At 42.6% G+C, this 15,887-nt stretch overlaps 2 protein-coding genes across 2 annotated transcripts; both read right to left on the reverse strand.

The window, feature by feature from the left end:
- Positions 1 to 1,978: 1,978 nt before the first annotated feature.
- Positions 1,979 to 3,628, reverse strand: LOC310990775 (E3 ubiquitin-protein ligase TRIM21-like; the record flags this gene model as incomplete). Its single annotated transcript, XM_083978271.1, has 1 exon — positions 1,979 to 3,628. The coding sequence occupies one exon, from the start codon at positions 3,626 to 3,628 to the stop codon at positions 1,979 to 1,981; it is 1,650 nt and encodes a 549-aa protein (XP_083834397.1).
- A 6,284-nt stretch (positions 3,629 to 9,912) lies between these two features.
- Positions 9,913 to 11,556, reverse strand: LOC310985150 (E3 ubiquitin-protein ligase TRIM21-like; the record flags this gene model as incomplete). Its single annotated transcript, XM_083970643.1, has 1 exon — positions 9,913 to 11,556. The coding sequence occupies one exon, from the start codon at positions 11,554 to 11,556 to the stop codon at positions 9,913 to 9,915; it is 1,644 nt and encodes a 547-aa protein (XP_083826769.1).
- Between the last annotated feature and the right edge of the window lie 4,331 nt (positions 11,557 to 15,887).

The following is a 15,887-nucleotide window of genomic DNA, read 5'->3' on the forward strand; positions in this document are numbered from 1 at the left end:
GGGAGGGGGATTAAGATGGCCTTCCGGCCTATGGCTCTACATGCTGTTGTCTTGGGTAATTACAATATTGTTTGTTATTAATGTTTTTACTTTACTAGAATTAAAGTTTTCAAACTCTGACATTGTTATTGATTTTGTATTACAGATGCCATCAAACACTGGGACAAGTCAGCTGTTGTCATCAGCTGTTAAAAAAACATGCCCCAGGAAGGTCTGATGGAGGGGGGTACGACAAAAGGAACCCGGCAAACAATGTGGCTTTTGATACCCCTTAAATGGCGTCATTTGCAACCCTCTCCTCTCCCCATAACACTGGCGAAAGTGAAATAAAGTTTTATAATGTTGAAGTGAAGGTTTTTAAAATAAATGTTTAGTTTCATATTTTTACACAAGTGAGTATTTTTAATTGAATTTGTAAAATGTTGTTTGTTTCATTAGTGTTGTTGTGTTCAAGGTTGTTTCTGTTCATTTGTTTAACAATAAATAGTTCAGTTTGAATGTTTTGTGTCTTCAATATTGTTTATACTGTATTTTTCAAAAATATTGTAGCTACTGAAATTAATTAAATGCTACATTTTGTAAAATATGATTGGTCATCATGTAGCCTATTGCATATTGCCTTAACTTGGACAATGATAGTGTAAAAAAAAAATTTGATTTGGCACTTTTCTCTCGCTCTGGATGTTTTAATATGACGCGAACGTTATTGCTTTTCAGCAACGTTTAGTAATAGGCCAGATCACAGCTGATTAGGGGGACATTTGGACGTCACTTCCAGGACGTGGTCACCAGGACGTCCTCTCGACGACATAAATTTGACCGGTAAGTGGTCGGTCAGGGTCATTAAAAAGCCGTCGAGGTGACGTCCTGGTGAAGACGTCCTGGAAATGACGTCTAAAACATCGCCGATTTGGCCTAGTCCGGAACGTCACCGAATGACGTCAGCTCGACGTTAATTGGACGTCATTTGGCTTGCTGGGAGAGTTTCTGAGGTGAGACACCACAGGCAAAAACACTGTATTTTCATGCAGTGATCAATTTTGAGATTTTGGGCTATTTAGTTTCTTTAACATGTCTTCTGTCAGAGGTAAATCGTAGAAAATATTATTATTTGTCTTTCATCAGTACATTTCTCCTAAATTCACCAGGAGTTAGTCTGACCCATGTCATGTCAGGTGTCATTGTAAAGCTCTCTCTCTCCTCAACAATTCTGTCATTTCCTTTGTATCAGCAACAAATCATAAAAGTACGATTGACAATAACAATCTATGTAATTTTACAGTCCAAGTCTTTAAAGGCCATTTTCTCAGAAAGAGTTTTTCAGACTCTGAGCTAGAAATCTCCACTTCAGCAGCACTTACAGACACCAAACCTTCCAGTTTGATCTCTATATTTGTATTTGATTTGATTTTTATTTGTCTCAAACAGGCACAGCAAAGACAAACAGTACATGTAAAAAAAAAACATATAAAAAACAATAATGATACTGTGCAAGTTTGAGAAGGGGCTGAAGGAAGCAAAGCTTATCAAGTTCAGCCCCCCCTTACATTGTGATTCATGTCGTACATCTGTAATTCCATACAATTTGAGATTAAAAACATATTACTTTAATATGAAATAAGGCCATGGTTATAAATATAAATAAAAAGAAGTGTAAAATTAGCTGTCCAGTTCTTTATAACTGACCAAGAGTGTTTGTTTGTACTTACTTTTAAATTGTTTTAAGTTATTGCACATTTTTATATCCTCGTCTATTCCACATTTTTACACCACAAATGTATGGTGAAGTAATTTCGATACAAAGAGCTGAAACATCTCAAAGATCTGAACATCATGACAACGTTGATGAAGTGAATTCATCTAATAAACATGATAACAGATGATAAACAGTCTTGTGATGAAGAGTGAACCAACAAGTGAACAGCAATATTGATCGGTAAAGATCACTCAGTTCACCAAACTACACATCAAAACCAAGTCATTTGATTGGTTTACCCAGTTTGACAGGACAGATGATCAGAGGGGCAGAGTTTTTACCTCCATCATTAACACAGGGACTGAAGAATGGGTGTAGTTTGTCAGTGAAGCAGCAGCCAGTGAAGGAGTAGATGAGAGCTGCAGCATCTACGTCATAAAAGGAGACCAGACCCTCCTCATAATCCACAAACACCCCCACCTTCTCAAGACCAGACCACAGAGTGAGATGGACTGGGGGGCCAGCACCAGCTTTGTACTCATTTCCATTTCTCAACAATATCGTCCAGAGACCATTCTGAGGACTCAGTGTGATTTGTGCCTTCCTGTCAATTGACTTTCTGACCACTCCCACATTCCACTTAGTTTTTCCTTTAACCTGAACCTCAAAGTAAAATCTGCCTGAAAAGAAACTCTGTTTTCCTAAAATGTTAGGATAACGTGTAAATCTCTCTGGGTTGTCTGGGAGTTTCTTCCCCTCATCACCACAATGAACTTGTTTTCCATCATCAGACAGGATGAGATGAGGATTTGCTGTATCAGGATCCAGAGTCACATCCACTGCAAACTGCTGGACCCTCTTCAACTCAGCCTCCATCATCTTCTCCATCTGTCCACGGAGCGTCTCCTCCAGCTGAGACACAGCTCTCACCACAGTCCCCTCATATGGTGGACGGACTTTGACCTGTGTCCAGTCCTTGGTGGGTGGAGCAGCTTTCAGGGATGGGAAGCTTTGGAGGAGGTGGAGGTGGTCTTCAGAGAGTGAGAGCTGCTTCACCTCAGTGCTTCTCTTCTTCAGCTTAGAGATTTCCTGTTCCAGCTCTGTGATGAAGTCTTCAGCCTGTTTCTCTGAGCTTTTCTGTTTCTCTTCGATCTCCTTGATGAGCTGCTTCAGGCCTCTGTCAACAGACTCCTTCAGAGCAGTGAAGACCTCAACACCTTCTGCTTTCTCTCTGTCTGCAGCAGCTTTACTGATCTTCACTGACTGTTTCATCTCCTCAATCTTCAGTTGTCTCTTCTGGATCATCTGCTGAGTTTCAGCCTCTGTCTTCTGCAGCTCTGCCTTCTTTCCTTCATATCCTTCTCTCAGAGGAACAAACTCATGAGTCTTGTGGTCTAAAACAGAGCAGAGCGTGCAGACACATGTCTGGTCGGTCTGACAGAACAGCTCCAGAGGTTTATCGTGCTTCCTACACATCCTGTCTTCCAGGTTCTCCACAGGCTCCATCAGCTGATGCCTCCTCAGACGTGACAGTGTCAGATGAGGCTCCAGGTGAGTCTCACAGTAGGAGGTCAGACACACCAGGCAGGACTTCAGGGCCTTCAGTTTGGTTCCAGTGCAGACGTCACAGGGAACTTCTCCTGGTTTGGAAACTTGTTGCTCTGAGCTGCTGCTGCTGGTTTTCTGTTGAGCTTCACATCTGAACTGAGCAACAACCTCAGAGATGAATGTGTTCACATGCAACTCAGGTCTTATTTTGAAAACTTTATTACACAATGGACACTGACACCTGTCACTAACGTCCCAGTGGTGAGTGATGCAGTTCTGACAGTAGTTGTGTCCACATGGTGTACTGACTGGATCAGTGAAGACATCCAGACAGATGGAGCACAGGAACTGATCTTCAGACCTCAGGTTGCTGGCAGCAGACATGTCTACACACTGAGGGAGAGAAAACAAACGTTTATTTAAAATAATGTTCTGTGTCTTTAAAACCTCTACCTGGGGGGCAGGGCCGTCCTGTTGACCTGTTTATTTCTCTGAAGTTCATCATCCTTGTTTCATTGTTAATGACTTTTCCAAAATATTGGCTGGAGGGCTGTGAAGCTTTTTCACCTGTAGGGGGTGTTGTGAAAGGAGTTTGAGAAGCTTTGTTTTAAACAGTTTAAAAAAAATCTTTTTAAATGAACCTTAATGTATCCAGATAAAAGACCCATTGAACTCAAGACCTCTTTCACAAGGGTGACCTGGCTTTTTTTATTTAACCTTTATTTAACCAGGTGGATCATTAAATAAGGCAGGACAGCAAGATAGACTTACAGAAAGATAAGATTGTGAAAACATAAAACAGTGTTCATAACAAGGATTATTTAACATCACATCACAAAATGGGCCTGAGCCAATGCCGGCAGGTATGGGTGCGCAACATGGAGTACAGGCAGATGAGGCAGGAGACTGAGGGAATGGTTAGACAGTAGGAAAGCAGTTGCAGGTATCTGTGAGAAGGTGTGAGATGGCTTATTTGAAGGCCAGGATGGAAATGAATTTGTCCAGTTTGAGGTGTTTTTGCAGTGCGTTCCAGTCAGAGACAGCAGCTGACTGGAATGATGCAAGACCGAATGTGGATCTGGTTTTGGGGCTTGTTAGGAGAATGTGGAGAGAGCAACCTGGTGTTATATGTCACAGGAAGTCGTTGCAGCAGGCGAGACAGGTAGGGGGGTGAGAGTGAGCCAGTGGATATGGCGGCGAGTGTGAAGTGATGGCCAACTTACCAGAGAGTAAAGACTACAGTGGTGGGTGTTGAAAGAGGCATTTGTGGCAAAGCGGAGCAGAGTGTGTCCAGTTTAGCGAGAGTGCCCTTACATGCAGCTCGATAGATGGCATCACCAAAGTCGAGTGTAGGGAGAATGGTCATGTAAAAAAAATGTCTGTAAAGGAAATTGAGTTTGGCCCGAACCATAGACTGTAACTGAGAGATGTGGTGTGAAAGCATAACGTAGTGTCTAACCAGGAGCCCAGGTAGGTTGAGAGGTGCTCCAGGATAGCCCCCTCACAGATGGAGATGTTTAATGGAGATGGAGAGCGAGCGCCCGTCCGGTGAAACCACATGGCTTTTGTCTTGGATGTGTTGAGGTGACAGTTTCAATTGTGAGAAGGCGTGTTGTACCTGGAGAAAACTATCCTGGAGCATGGATTGGACAAAGGAGGGGGATGGATCAGAGGTATAGAGGATTGTGTCATGCGTAAAGGTGAATGAATGAGTTTGCCAGCAGCTACGGGAATGTTATTGATGTAGATGGAAAACAGTGATGGACCAAGTATAGAGCCTTGAGGGACACCTTTGGTGACTGGGAGGTCACCAAGGGTGACCCCAATACTGCTCAGCATACCGATGAGGATGCAGTGGTCAACGGTGTCAAAGGCTTTGGCGAGGTCAATGAATATGGTGGCGCAGTGTTGTTTGGTATCTAGGGCGGAGGTTATGTCATTTACCACCTTTAAACATTGAAATATAAAAGTGCAAGCAATTACACAAATAAAGTGCAGGAGTTATGGTTTAACAACACAGTGTCTGTTAAGATAGAATTGTTCTAATGTGATATTAGTTAGTTACAATCACTTGTATTATAAAAGAGTTACAGGAAGTGTAAATTAAGGCAGCAGTAGGAGGTGATAACCTGACAGCATGAAAGTAGGAAATGAGGTGAAGTAGAGAGTGAAGCTCAGAGACTGAGTTAGAAGTTGGACCGAGTTCAGGCTAAGGCCTTGAGAATCTGTAATGCTGCCTTCAAAACAACACCTATTCTTGTATTACTTGTTGAAATGAGGGAAATGCCATTGGAAATCAGGAGACATAAATTAGGGCTTCATTATTGGGCTAAACTAAGCACAATAAGATGTAGTTCTGCTTTGAGGTACCTTTTAGAAGTCCGATTTTTTTTGCACCATATACAGCAGTTGGCAGGGGATATTGGGTTGGAGTGTGAAAGAGTGGTTTGGTCCCCTGTTTCACCTTGGTTTCTACCTGAACCAGAGGTTCTGCTGTCTCCTTGAAGAAGGAAAAACAGTCACTGTAAAGATGTGAGGATGTTTCTGAATCAGTTTACGTTCGGGAAAATATTTTCTGATGGTTCAAAGGATCCTGTGTCTGGGAAACTGGGATTGGGGTAGCAGATGATAAACTTTCATTCAGCATTCGCTTGTCAGATAACGTGTCTATTCTCTCTGCTGAGCTTTTGGCAATTCAAAGGGAAGTGGAATGGATAGAAAATAATAAACCTCAGTGCTTTGCCAGATTTGACAATGGCGATCCTGTGTTGCCTTTCAAAAGTTGAGAACTCAGGATGTAATGTGTATTTTGTGTGGGTACCGGGTCACTTAGGAGTTGAGGGTAATTAAAGCAGAAGTGAGCGGAATATTTGTGTTAATATAAATCTTAAATAGTTATATCTTCCGACGGCAATCACTTACATAGAGTGTTTGGTCCGAAACACGGGTCTGTCAGTCACTCTGCTCTGCTGTAAGCTGAGGAGAAAACTTCTTGTATACTTCCTTGTATCCTACAACCTTTATCCAATGAAGAGAGAGAACGGCATGAAGGGCAGTGTGTGCAGCCAAGGGATGCGCGTGAATGTGGTGACGTAGGGACGAGGACCAATAGATCCATGACGAGGGCGGGGGCTGCTAACTCCATCGGCTGACAAGAAGTTAGCCAAAACAACCGGATCGCTTACTTCTTCTTTAAGTTGCTAACAGAATGGCAAAAGATTATTTGGCTAAAGAAAATAAAGATCTGAATGTTCAAATGCGTAAAGGAGAATGTTTCAGTATCTGTAAAGAAAGGCTGGAGATCCTGTGGCAAAAAGAGTGGTCAAAAGAGCAGAAGGGAAGGCCTACAGGTGATTTTAACAAGGCTGAGATTGGGACACTGCTGTCTGGAAAGTTGTTTAAAAGTTATTGGTAAATATGCCAATGGTCTGTGTGACTGTGGGGAATAAGAGACTGTGGTCCATGTGTTTTTTCTTGTCATTTGTACTTTTGTCTTAGACAGCATTTGTCTGTATTTTCTTTACCTATTATTTTTGGGACAGGCGAAAATCAGATTCTATTGGAAAAGCAGTGTTAAAATACCTCCTCTCTACTGGGTTGTATGAGGAAATTAAATTGGCGTCTTGCCAAGGCATGAAGGCAGCTTTACACTGGATAGCATACAGCCTACTGGAAATCAAAAGAAGAAGACACTGATTGAGGAGTTGTAAAAGTCCTGAGCAGAGACACAGAGACAATTTAAAGTGGACTTTAGTGCCTCTGTGGACAAACAGCCTCAGGTCTGTTGTGAGCCAGTTCACTGTTAAAGCTGCTGCTCACACAGTGAATATGATGAGCTGTACTCACCAGTATTTGGTAGAGACTCTGCTGTGTTGCTGACAAACTTTGACTTTCTGTCCCGTCTCTGCTGCTGCTCAGTCCTCGTCTACTTCTTACACTTTACTTTCACCTCTGGACGCTGCAGCTAGGTGTGTCTGTGCTTTTACTGCTTAACAGCAGACAACAGGGAGCAAAGGTGGAGGTGCACCTGACAGGTGGGAGGAGTCCAGTGTCAGTCACTGTTTATCAGCCAACAGTGTCTGTGTCCTTGCACTCAACCGGACAATGACCACCTAAACACCCTGATTCTGACCCACATCTACCAGTTCCTCAGGTATGATGAGTGTTGAGAATTTCTGAACCAGTGCCAACTGACCTTGGAGCTGCAGCCTATAGCTTTCACCTGTCATGTGCACAATTCGGGGGGGTCCGGGGTGTATTGCGCAACAATCGGGAGATGGGGACCCCCCCAATTATTGACAGGTATTATGCACACTGGCTTTCACCTCTGATAGATCATAGATAACTGACATAATTACTCTCTTGATAGACACAGGGCTGACCTGGGCCACTGCAATCTGACAAAGACAATGTCCAGGATGTTCTGAGATCAAGCTCTTTACTAAAGATATGCTACAAATCTTTGACCAGGCTGCCACACCCTGAGGTTTCTCCGATTTTTCCCTGTTACTAGGGTTTTCCATGGAGTTTTTCCTCAGTCGATGTGAGGGTCTAAGGGCAGAGGATGTTCTTATGATGCCATGTAAAGCCCTTTGAGACAAACTGTTTGTAAAAATGGGCTATACAAATAAAATTGCCTTGCCTTGCCACAAGTCAAGAGGCACCTGAGAAACTTCTTCTGCTCCACCAGGGGAGAAACCATGCTATCTCGTTCCATACCGTGGCTGCGGAAACTGACTGGAATGAGACCACCCTCATTGCTGCTTCCCTGAATGGCCCATCTGACCCCTTGATAGACTGTTAAGCCACTACTGATTGCCCCAGTAATTTTAAATCCAGCATCTCTCAGTCCCTATGTCTGGATAATCATCTGTAAGTGTCACCAAGACCAGTCCAGCCTCCAGAGAAGGCCTGTGACTTTTAATTCCTCCTTTAACTAACCTGAAACCTGTCTTGCTCTCAACTCCTGGGAAAAGATCAGTCCAGTTGTGACAGTGGCCACACTCTGTACCAAACAACTAAGCACAGTGGCCTTCCCTTTCCTTATTCCTCGACAAGCTTAGGGATCTTTATTCTTCAGCTGCTTTGATTTCACTCTGTCTCATCAACCTGGTTACAGTCTAAGTAGTGGGAAGATAATGTGAAGTTAGTCATGCTACCTTCTGTGATTGTCGTGCCATCTGCTGGGGAATGGAGACTGTCATCAGACAAACGCAGCAGCGTGACCCGGGTCCTGGCTCTGAACCTGCTGGACCACTCTCTGTTCCTAGGAGGGTGAGATCTGAAGTTTTCCAGTGGGGAAACTCCTTGCACCTCTCATCTCATCCAGATGCAACAGGACTCTGGATTTTCTTAGGCGACAATTCTGCAGGCCTGATATGGAGAAGGACTTTGTTGCTGCCTGTGCAACTTGTGTCAAGAAAAAGGACTTTTGCCAACATCTACAAGGATTATTTGTACCCTTTCCAACTCCCAGTCAGCCCTGGTTGCATCTGTCCATGGACTTAATCACTGACTTTCCAGTCTCAGAAGTTAACACTGTCATTTTGGAGATTTTTGGCTCTCCAAAGTCTATCCATTGATTCAGCCACCCAAATTCCCTTTAGCTTTAGAGATCGTCAAAGTTGTTTTTAATCATGTGTTCTGGCTGTTTGGCATTGTCTCCAATAGGTGACCCCAGTTCTCCTCCCACGTCTGTGAGCTTCCTGCCAACTCATTGGGGACACGGCCATTTTCTCATCTGGGTTTCACCTGCAGTCCAATGGCCAGAAAGGATTAAACAGAGGCTTGAGCCCACCCTTAGGAGTTAGGTTGTTCAGTTGTTCGCATCTGACCAGGCTGAGACTGGTCAGATGCAAACATGAACTGATGAAGCCTCTTGGATGAGAGGTCAAACGTCTTCCTAGACAAATAACCAAGTCCAGTTGCTTTCGATTTAAAATTTCTTTGAGATAACTATGACCTGGACAAATGAGAATATTCACAGGCTTTTATTCTACTTACAACTTTTAGTTTAATGAAGCTGAAGTACAGACAAACACAGAGTTTTCTTCTTACAATCACGTCTACAGATTCATTTCAATCAGAAACCAGTCCAAAAGTTTTCGTACAAGAGCAAAACCTGTCCAGTAATTAACCAAAGTATTGTCTATATGAGAATCTAATGAATGAGCAAGTTACAGAAAAACACTCAATGCTCCTCTCGCTCCGATGATGTCATCCACTGAAACACCTGAACATTACCCAAAATACACACCATTATAAACGTATAAATCATTGGATAAACATATAAAAATTTAACTGTGATAATATGAAAACAGTGTATGAATTCTGAATGTTCATGACACTATTAATATCTGAAAGTCTTATGAACAGTTTAGAGGTGAATTATGATCTGTGTATGAACGTATGGTGAAGACATTTGGATCCAAAGAGCTGAAACATTTCATGGATCTGAACATGGTAACAGCAGCGATGAAGTGAATGAATCTAATGAACATGATACAGATGATAAAGACACTTGTGATAAAGAGTGAACCAACCACCACAGTCACCAGGTTCTGTAGAGAGTCAACAGTGAATATCATACTGAGGATCCACACGTGTTGAATCAATAAAGATCAATCAATTCATCAAACTACAAGTCAAAAGCAAGTCATTTAATTTGTCTACTCAGTTTGATTGACAGGACAGATGATCAGAGGGGCAGAGTTTTTACCTCCATCATTAAGTTCAGGACAGAGGAATGGGTGTAGTTTGTCATTGAAGCAGCAGCCAGTGAAGGAGTAGATGAGAGCTGCAGCATCTACGTCATAAAAGGAGACCAGACCCTCCTCATAATCCACAAACACCCCCACCTTCTCAGGACCAGACCTCAGATTGAGAACAACTCGGGGGTCATCAAGAGCTTTGTACTCATTTCCATTTCTCAACCATATCGTCCAGAGACCGTTCTGAGGACTCAGTGGGATGCTTCCCTTCCTGTCAATCGACTCTCTGGCCATTCCCACATCCCACTCAGTTTTTCCTTTAACCTGAACCTCAAAGTAAAATCTGCCTGAAGAGAAACTCTGTTTTCCTAAGATGTCCGTATAACGTGTAAACCTCTCTGGGTTGTCTGGGAGTTTCTTCTCTTCATCACCGCAGTGAACTTGTTTTCCATCATCTGACAGGACGAGATGAGGATGTGCTGTATCAGGGTCCAGAGTCACATCTACTGCAAACTGCTGGACCCTCTTCATCTCAGCCTCCTTCATCTTCTTCTTCTGTCCACGGATCGTCCCCTGCAGCTGAGACACAGCTCTTTCCACAGTCCCCTCATATGATGGTGGACGGACTCTGACCTGTGTCCAGTCCTTGGTGGGTGGAGCAGCTTTCAGGGATGGGAAGCTTTGGAGGAGGTGGAGGTGGTCTTCAGAGAGTGAGAGCTGCTCCACCTCAGTGCTTCTCTTCTCCAGCTCAGAGATTTCCTGTTCCAGCTCTGTGATGAAGTCTTCAGCCTGTTTCTCTGAGCTTTTCTGTTTCTCTTCGATCTCCTTGATGAGCTGCTTCAGGCCTCTGTCAACAGACTCCTTCAGAGCAGTGAAGACCTCAACACCTTCTGCTTTCTCTCTGTCTGCAGCAGCTTTACTGATCTTCACTGACTGTTTCATCTCCTCAATCTTCAGTCGTCTATTCTGGATCATCTGCTGAGATTCAGCCTCTGTCTTCTGCAGCTCTGCCTTCTTTCGTTCATATCCTTCTTTCAGAGGAACAAACTCCTTAGTCTTGTGGTCTAAAACAGGGCAGAGCATGCAGACACATGTCTGGTCGGTCTGACAGAACAGCTCCAGAGGTTTATCGTGCTTCCTACACATCCTGTCCTCCAGGTTCTCCACAGGCTCCATCAGCTGATGTCTCCTCAGACCTGACAGTGTCAGATGAGGCTCCAGGTGAGTCTCACAGTAGGAGGCCAGACACACCAGGCAGGACTTCAGGGCCTTCAGTTTGGTTCCAGTGCAGACGTCACAGGGAACTTCTCCTGGTTTAGAAACTTGTTGCTCTGAGCTCCTGCTGCTGGTTTTCTGTTGAGCTTCACGTCTGAACTGAGCAACAACCTCAGAGATGAACGTGTTGATCTTCAACTGAGGTCTTGTTTCAAAAATTTTGTTACACATTGGACACTGACGCCTGTCACTAATGTCCCAGTGCTGAGTGATGCAGCTCTGACAGAAGTTGTGTCCACATGGTGTAGTGACTGGATCAGTGAAGACATCCAGACAGATGGAGCACAGGAACTGATCTTCAGACCTCAGGTTTCTGGCAGCAGACATGTCTACACACTGAGGGAGAGAAAACAACATTCATTTAAAATAATGTTCTGTGTCTTTAAGACTGTGGTTCTCTACCTGGGGGGCGGGGCCGTCCTGTTGACCTGTTTATTTACCTAAAGTTCAGCATGGATCCTTCTTCATCAGTTCTTCTGGTCTCATTGTTAATGACTGATAGAAATATTGGCTGAAGGGCTATGAAGCTTTTCCACCTGTAGGGGGCGTGTTGGAGGAAGTTTGAGAAGCTCTGATTTAAACAACTTAACGTATAACTACTGTTTTTTACAGTCTGGACCTTATTTCTAGCATAAAATACTATCATTTACTCACCCAGATAACTTTGGTGTCATTACAAGTCACGTATATCCATATAATGGAGTCTACAGGACAGCGGAATGCAGCCTCAAAATCGCCGGATTTGCACTGACACTGAACTGAACTACAACAAAGCTTAAAATATAGACTTATTGTTAGAGCCACTGTTCAGTCAGTACAAAGCTCGACTCTAGCTTCTAGACCAAAACTTGAGATACGAGACACCTTTTGACTCTGTTCTTCTTGGTCTCGAGACCAAGACCAGTCTCGAGAACTATAAGTCTAATATTTAGTTATGATAGGCTAGTGCTATTCCCCTCTGAGTCCGGGGTTAGCTGTTATCAACATCCGGGGTCTGTAGGTTGACCTACTGACCGCTGACCTGGATGATGTCATCTCTGAGCGCCGTGCAGCGCCGCTTGTTGCTACCGCTAATGCTACTGTTAGTTTCTGTGTGTTTCCGACTTGTGAGAACAAAATGAGCAGCTGGATGAAGTTCAGCTTCCACAGGCTTCCTCTCCTCAACCTGGACTCACTAAAGCTAGTTGAGATAAAAATGGACCCGAATGCCGAAGTGGAATGATTATTATCAGAATGAGCCAGGCAGCGCTCAGAGATGACATCATCCAGGTCAGAGGTCAGTAGGTCAACCTACAGACCCCGGATGTTGATAACAGCTAACCCCGGACTCAGAGGGGAATAGCATTAGCCTATCATAACTAAATATTGGTGTAATGAACGAGTTTTGCGCCAGATAATGTGTTATTTAGAGGCTGCATTCTGCTGCCCTGTAGACTCACATTATACAGATATACCGGCTCTCGCCTGGAGCTAATTTCGTTGGAACAACTTGTAATGACACCAAAGTTATCTGGGTGAGGAAATTGTCATATTTTATGCTAGAAATAAGATCCAGATTGTAAAAAAAAAAAAACAGTAGTTATCCTTTAAAGGGACAACGAGGAGTTTCTTCGTCGGCAGAACGAAAAATTCTGCGACAATAAAAAAGTCTCATATTAATGTGGATGAATCTACGTTACCCACACTTGTTAATGGGCCGATTTTTGACAAATTTATCGTTTTGTCTCTATCGTTATTTTGTTATTATTAGTGGTGGTGGAAACGCTGGGCGAGTTGACCAGTGTTTCCTTACTTTCGGTTTTGCGGACGCTGCCCGGCGAGTCATAAGAGTAAAGCAGCTAAATCGCCGTTTATGGTCGGAACTATGACGGTATCTGATCGTCTTCGAGCCTCTGACTTTGATTCTTGATGAATGAAAATATTCTTGGCAAGACGTCCGTCTTGCGCCAGTCCAAGAATTTCACCGTTCCCACGGAGGCTCATGGTAAATGTAGTATGAAAACACTTCGCTACGCTACGCTTTCCAAAACTCCTCGTTGTCCCTTTAAACAAATATTTTATTTACTTTTTTATTTATTCAACCAGATAAAAGACCCATTGAACTCAAGACCTCTTTAATAAGGGTGACCTGACCAAGAAAGGCAGCAGCACACGTCATAGTGAATATAGTCAGATATAACAATAACAAACCAAACCAAGAAATATAAAAGTGGAATTAGACAAATAAAGTGCATGAGTTATGGTTACAGTAACAGTTTAGAGTACAGGCACTGTTCAATGGATTCTCGTTGTCAGTCTTTTAAGAAAGAGCAGAAGGCTTCCAGTGAAATAATAGATGAAATGAATCAGAAAACAAAATAAATAGATCATTAAATAAATGAATAAACAAATAAATATGACAACTATTCTAACATGATATTAGTTACAGTCACTTTGAATTATATGTCTAAAGTTGTCATGACGTCACTGAAAGAGAAAACCTCTGACAGAGCTGAGCTGAGTGACAAGGACACTGTGTTTCCTCTGGCTGCTTCACAATAAAAGTGTGAGGCTTTTATTGTGAAAGAGCTGCAGGAAGTGTGAAGTAAGGCAGCAGTAGGAAGTGATACCTTGACAGCATGAAAGCAGGAAATGAGGTGAAGTAGAGAGTGAAGCTCAGAGACTGAGTGAGGAGTTGTAAAGGTCCTGAGCAGAGACACAGAGACAGTTTAAAGTGGACTATAGTGTCTCTGTGGACAAACAGCCTCAGGTCTGTTGTGAGCCAGTTCACTAGAGTCAGTGTGACATGAAGAGAGTGAGTAGAGATGAAGCTCAGTGTTAAAGCTGCTGCTCACACAGTGAATATGAGCTGTACTCACCAGTGTTTGGTAGAGACTCTGCTGTGTTGCTGACAAACTCCTGATGGACTCACTTTGGCTTTATGTCTCGTCTCTGCTGCAGCTCAGTCGTCCTCCTCTCACACTTTACTTTCACTTCTGGACGCTGACGCTCAGCGTTCCTGTTTCCAGTGTTTCCAGTTTTCTGCTCCTCCCACTGCAGCTAGATGTGTCTGTGCTTTTATTGTGAAACAGCAAAGGAAGAAGTTAACCTGACAATTGGAAGGAGTCAAGTGACTCGTCCATCTTCCTCTCCAAACGTTCAGATCTGCTGTAGAGGGTGTGGTGAGTGTAAAGGCCTTAACACATAAAGACTCAATGTAGCAAACCCATTTTGGTTTTGTGCTTGCTGTCTCTTGTTTTGTCCACCAGAGGGCAGCTTGTATAGTTTACATGTAAATTGTGAAAAACTAATATTTAGATGCATTTTGACATGATTTCAATATATATAAATTTCATGAATTGGGTTTATTTTGTAATAAGAAAATGTAATTTCATCTACTTTAATGTGTATATTGGAGCTAATAGTTTTGTTTTAAATAGTGAACTTTTATTTTGAAGACCACTACTTCCTACTTCCTTTCTGTTTCGTGTTGCCGGAAAGACAAAGCCACTTGACCGCGCAATGAATGAGCTAACAGTAAAACAGTAAAACAGTAAAAGTTTAAGGTAAAAAAAAAGGAAAACAGAGCAACAAAGCAGAAACGGCAACTTAATGATAAAACGTTGAAGGCTAAATGTATTATAGCAACCCCCGAGGAGGCACAAGGTTACCGTAATTATTTGATGATTTGTGTTGGAAAATATGCTAACTCTTTAGCTCGCCTGTTTGATGAATTATCAGTGTATTTAGGGTCCGGGCAGCTAAGCTGCCGGGACACTATTGTATTCCTAGGAATTCTTCTTCTTCTTCTTCTTCTTCTTCTTCTTCTTCTTCTTCTTCTTCTTCTTCTTCTTCTTCTTCTTCTTCTTCCAAGGAAGTCATATTTCCCATGGGTGAAAACTCACCAAACTTCACAGAAACATCCGACCCCATGCCAGATTCACTCAACTCCAAGGACATGTGCCCCCCCCTCCTAGGGGGGGCACAATAAGCGTTTAAATTTAAAAACTAAAATTCCTACCAAACCAATGGTAGATGCTACAGTGTTGAAACTTCACCACAATGTAGCCTCAATACTGCTGAAACTTTTGTCCACTTAAACTTATTACAAATTATGAAGTCCATCACTCTGTTTTTTTCAATAACTGTAAAACTTTTAAAATGTATCTCCTCCCACAATTTTTGCTCAATTGACACCAAACTTGCTACAGAGCATCTCCAGACCGTCCTCCACAAAACTTGTTTCTCGGATTTTTGATTAAGCAAAAATTGAGCCTACAGTGCATGAAAACGTTTGACTGTAAACAGTACTGTAAACATATACCATCAAATTCTTGATAAATACATTTTCAATCTTCCTGAAAAAAATGACAATATTCTGGAGTCATGGTTGATGAAGTTTGGCAAATATCAGAATTGTATCTCAAAAACTGAATTTTTGAGAACATTTTGAATTCTGCTCTCATGGGAACAACTGCAGTCAATGTGAGTATGGAATTGTTAAACATCATATTTTCTCTTATGAAGCAAAACACTTATCATTAAAAACAAATCACCAACATTTCCATGCTGTCAAGATGCAATTTATGTATTATCAGATTTTTGTTTAGATGACTGAATTTCTGAAATTTTGACCATTTCATCACAACAGCTGCCCGGGCACTGGCTCACCTGAGTGG

Source organism: Trachurus trachurus (assembly GCF_905171665.1).
Source record: "Trachurus trachurus genome assembly, chromosome: 1".
In the NCBI taxonomy this organism is placed as follows: Eukaryota; Metazoa; Chordata; class Actinopteri; order Carangiformes; family Carangidae; genus Trachurus; species Trachurus trachurus.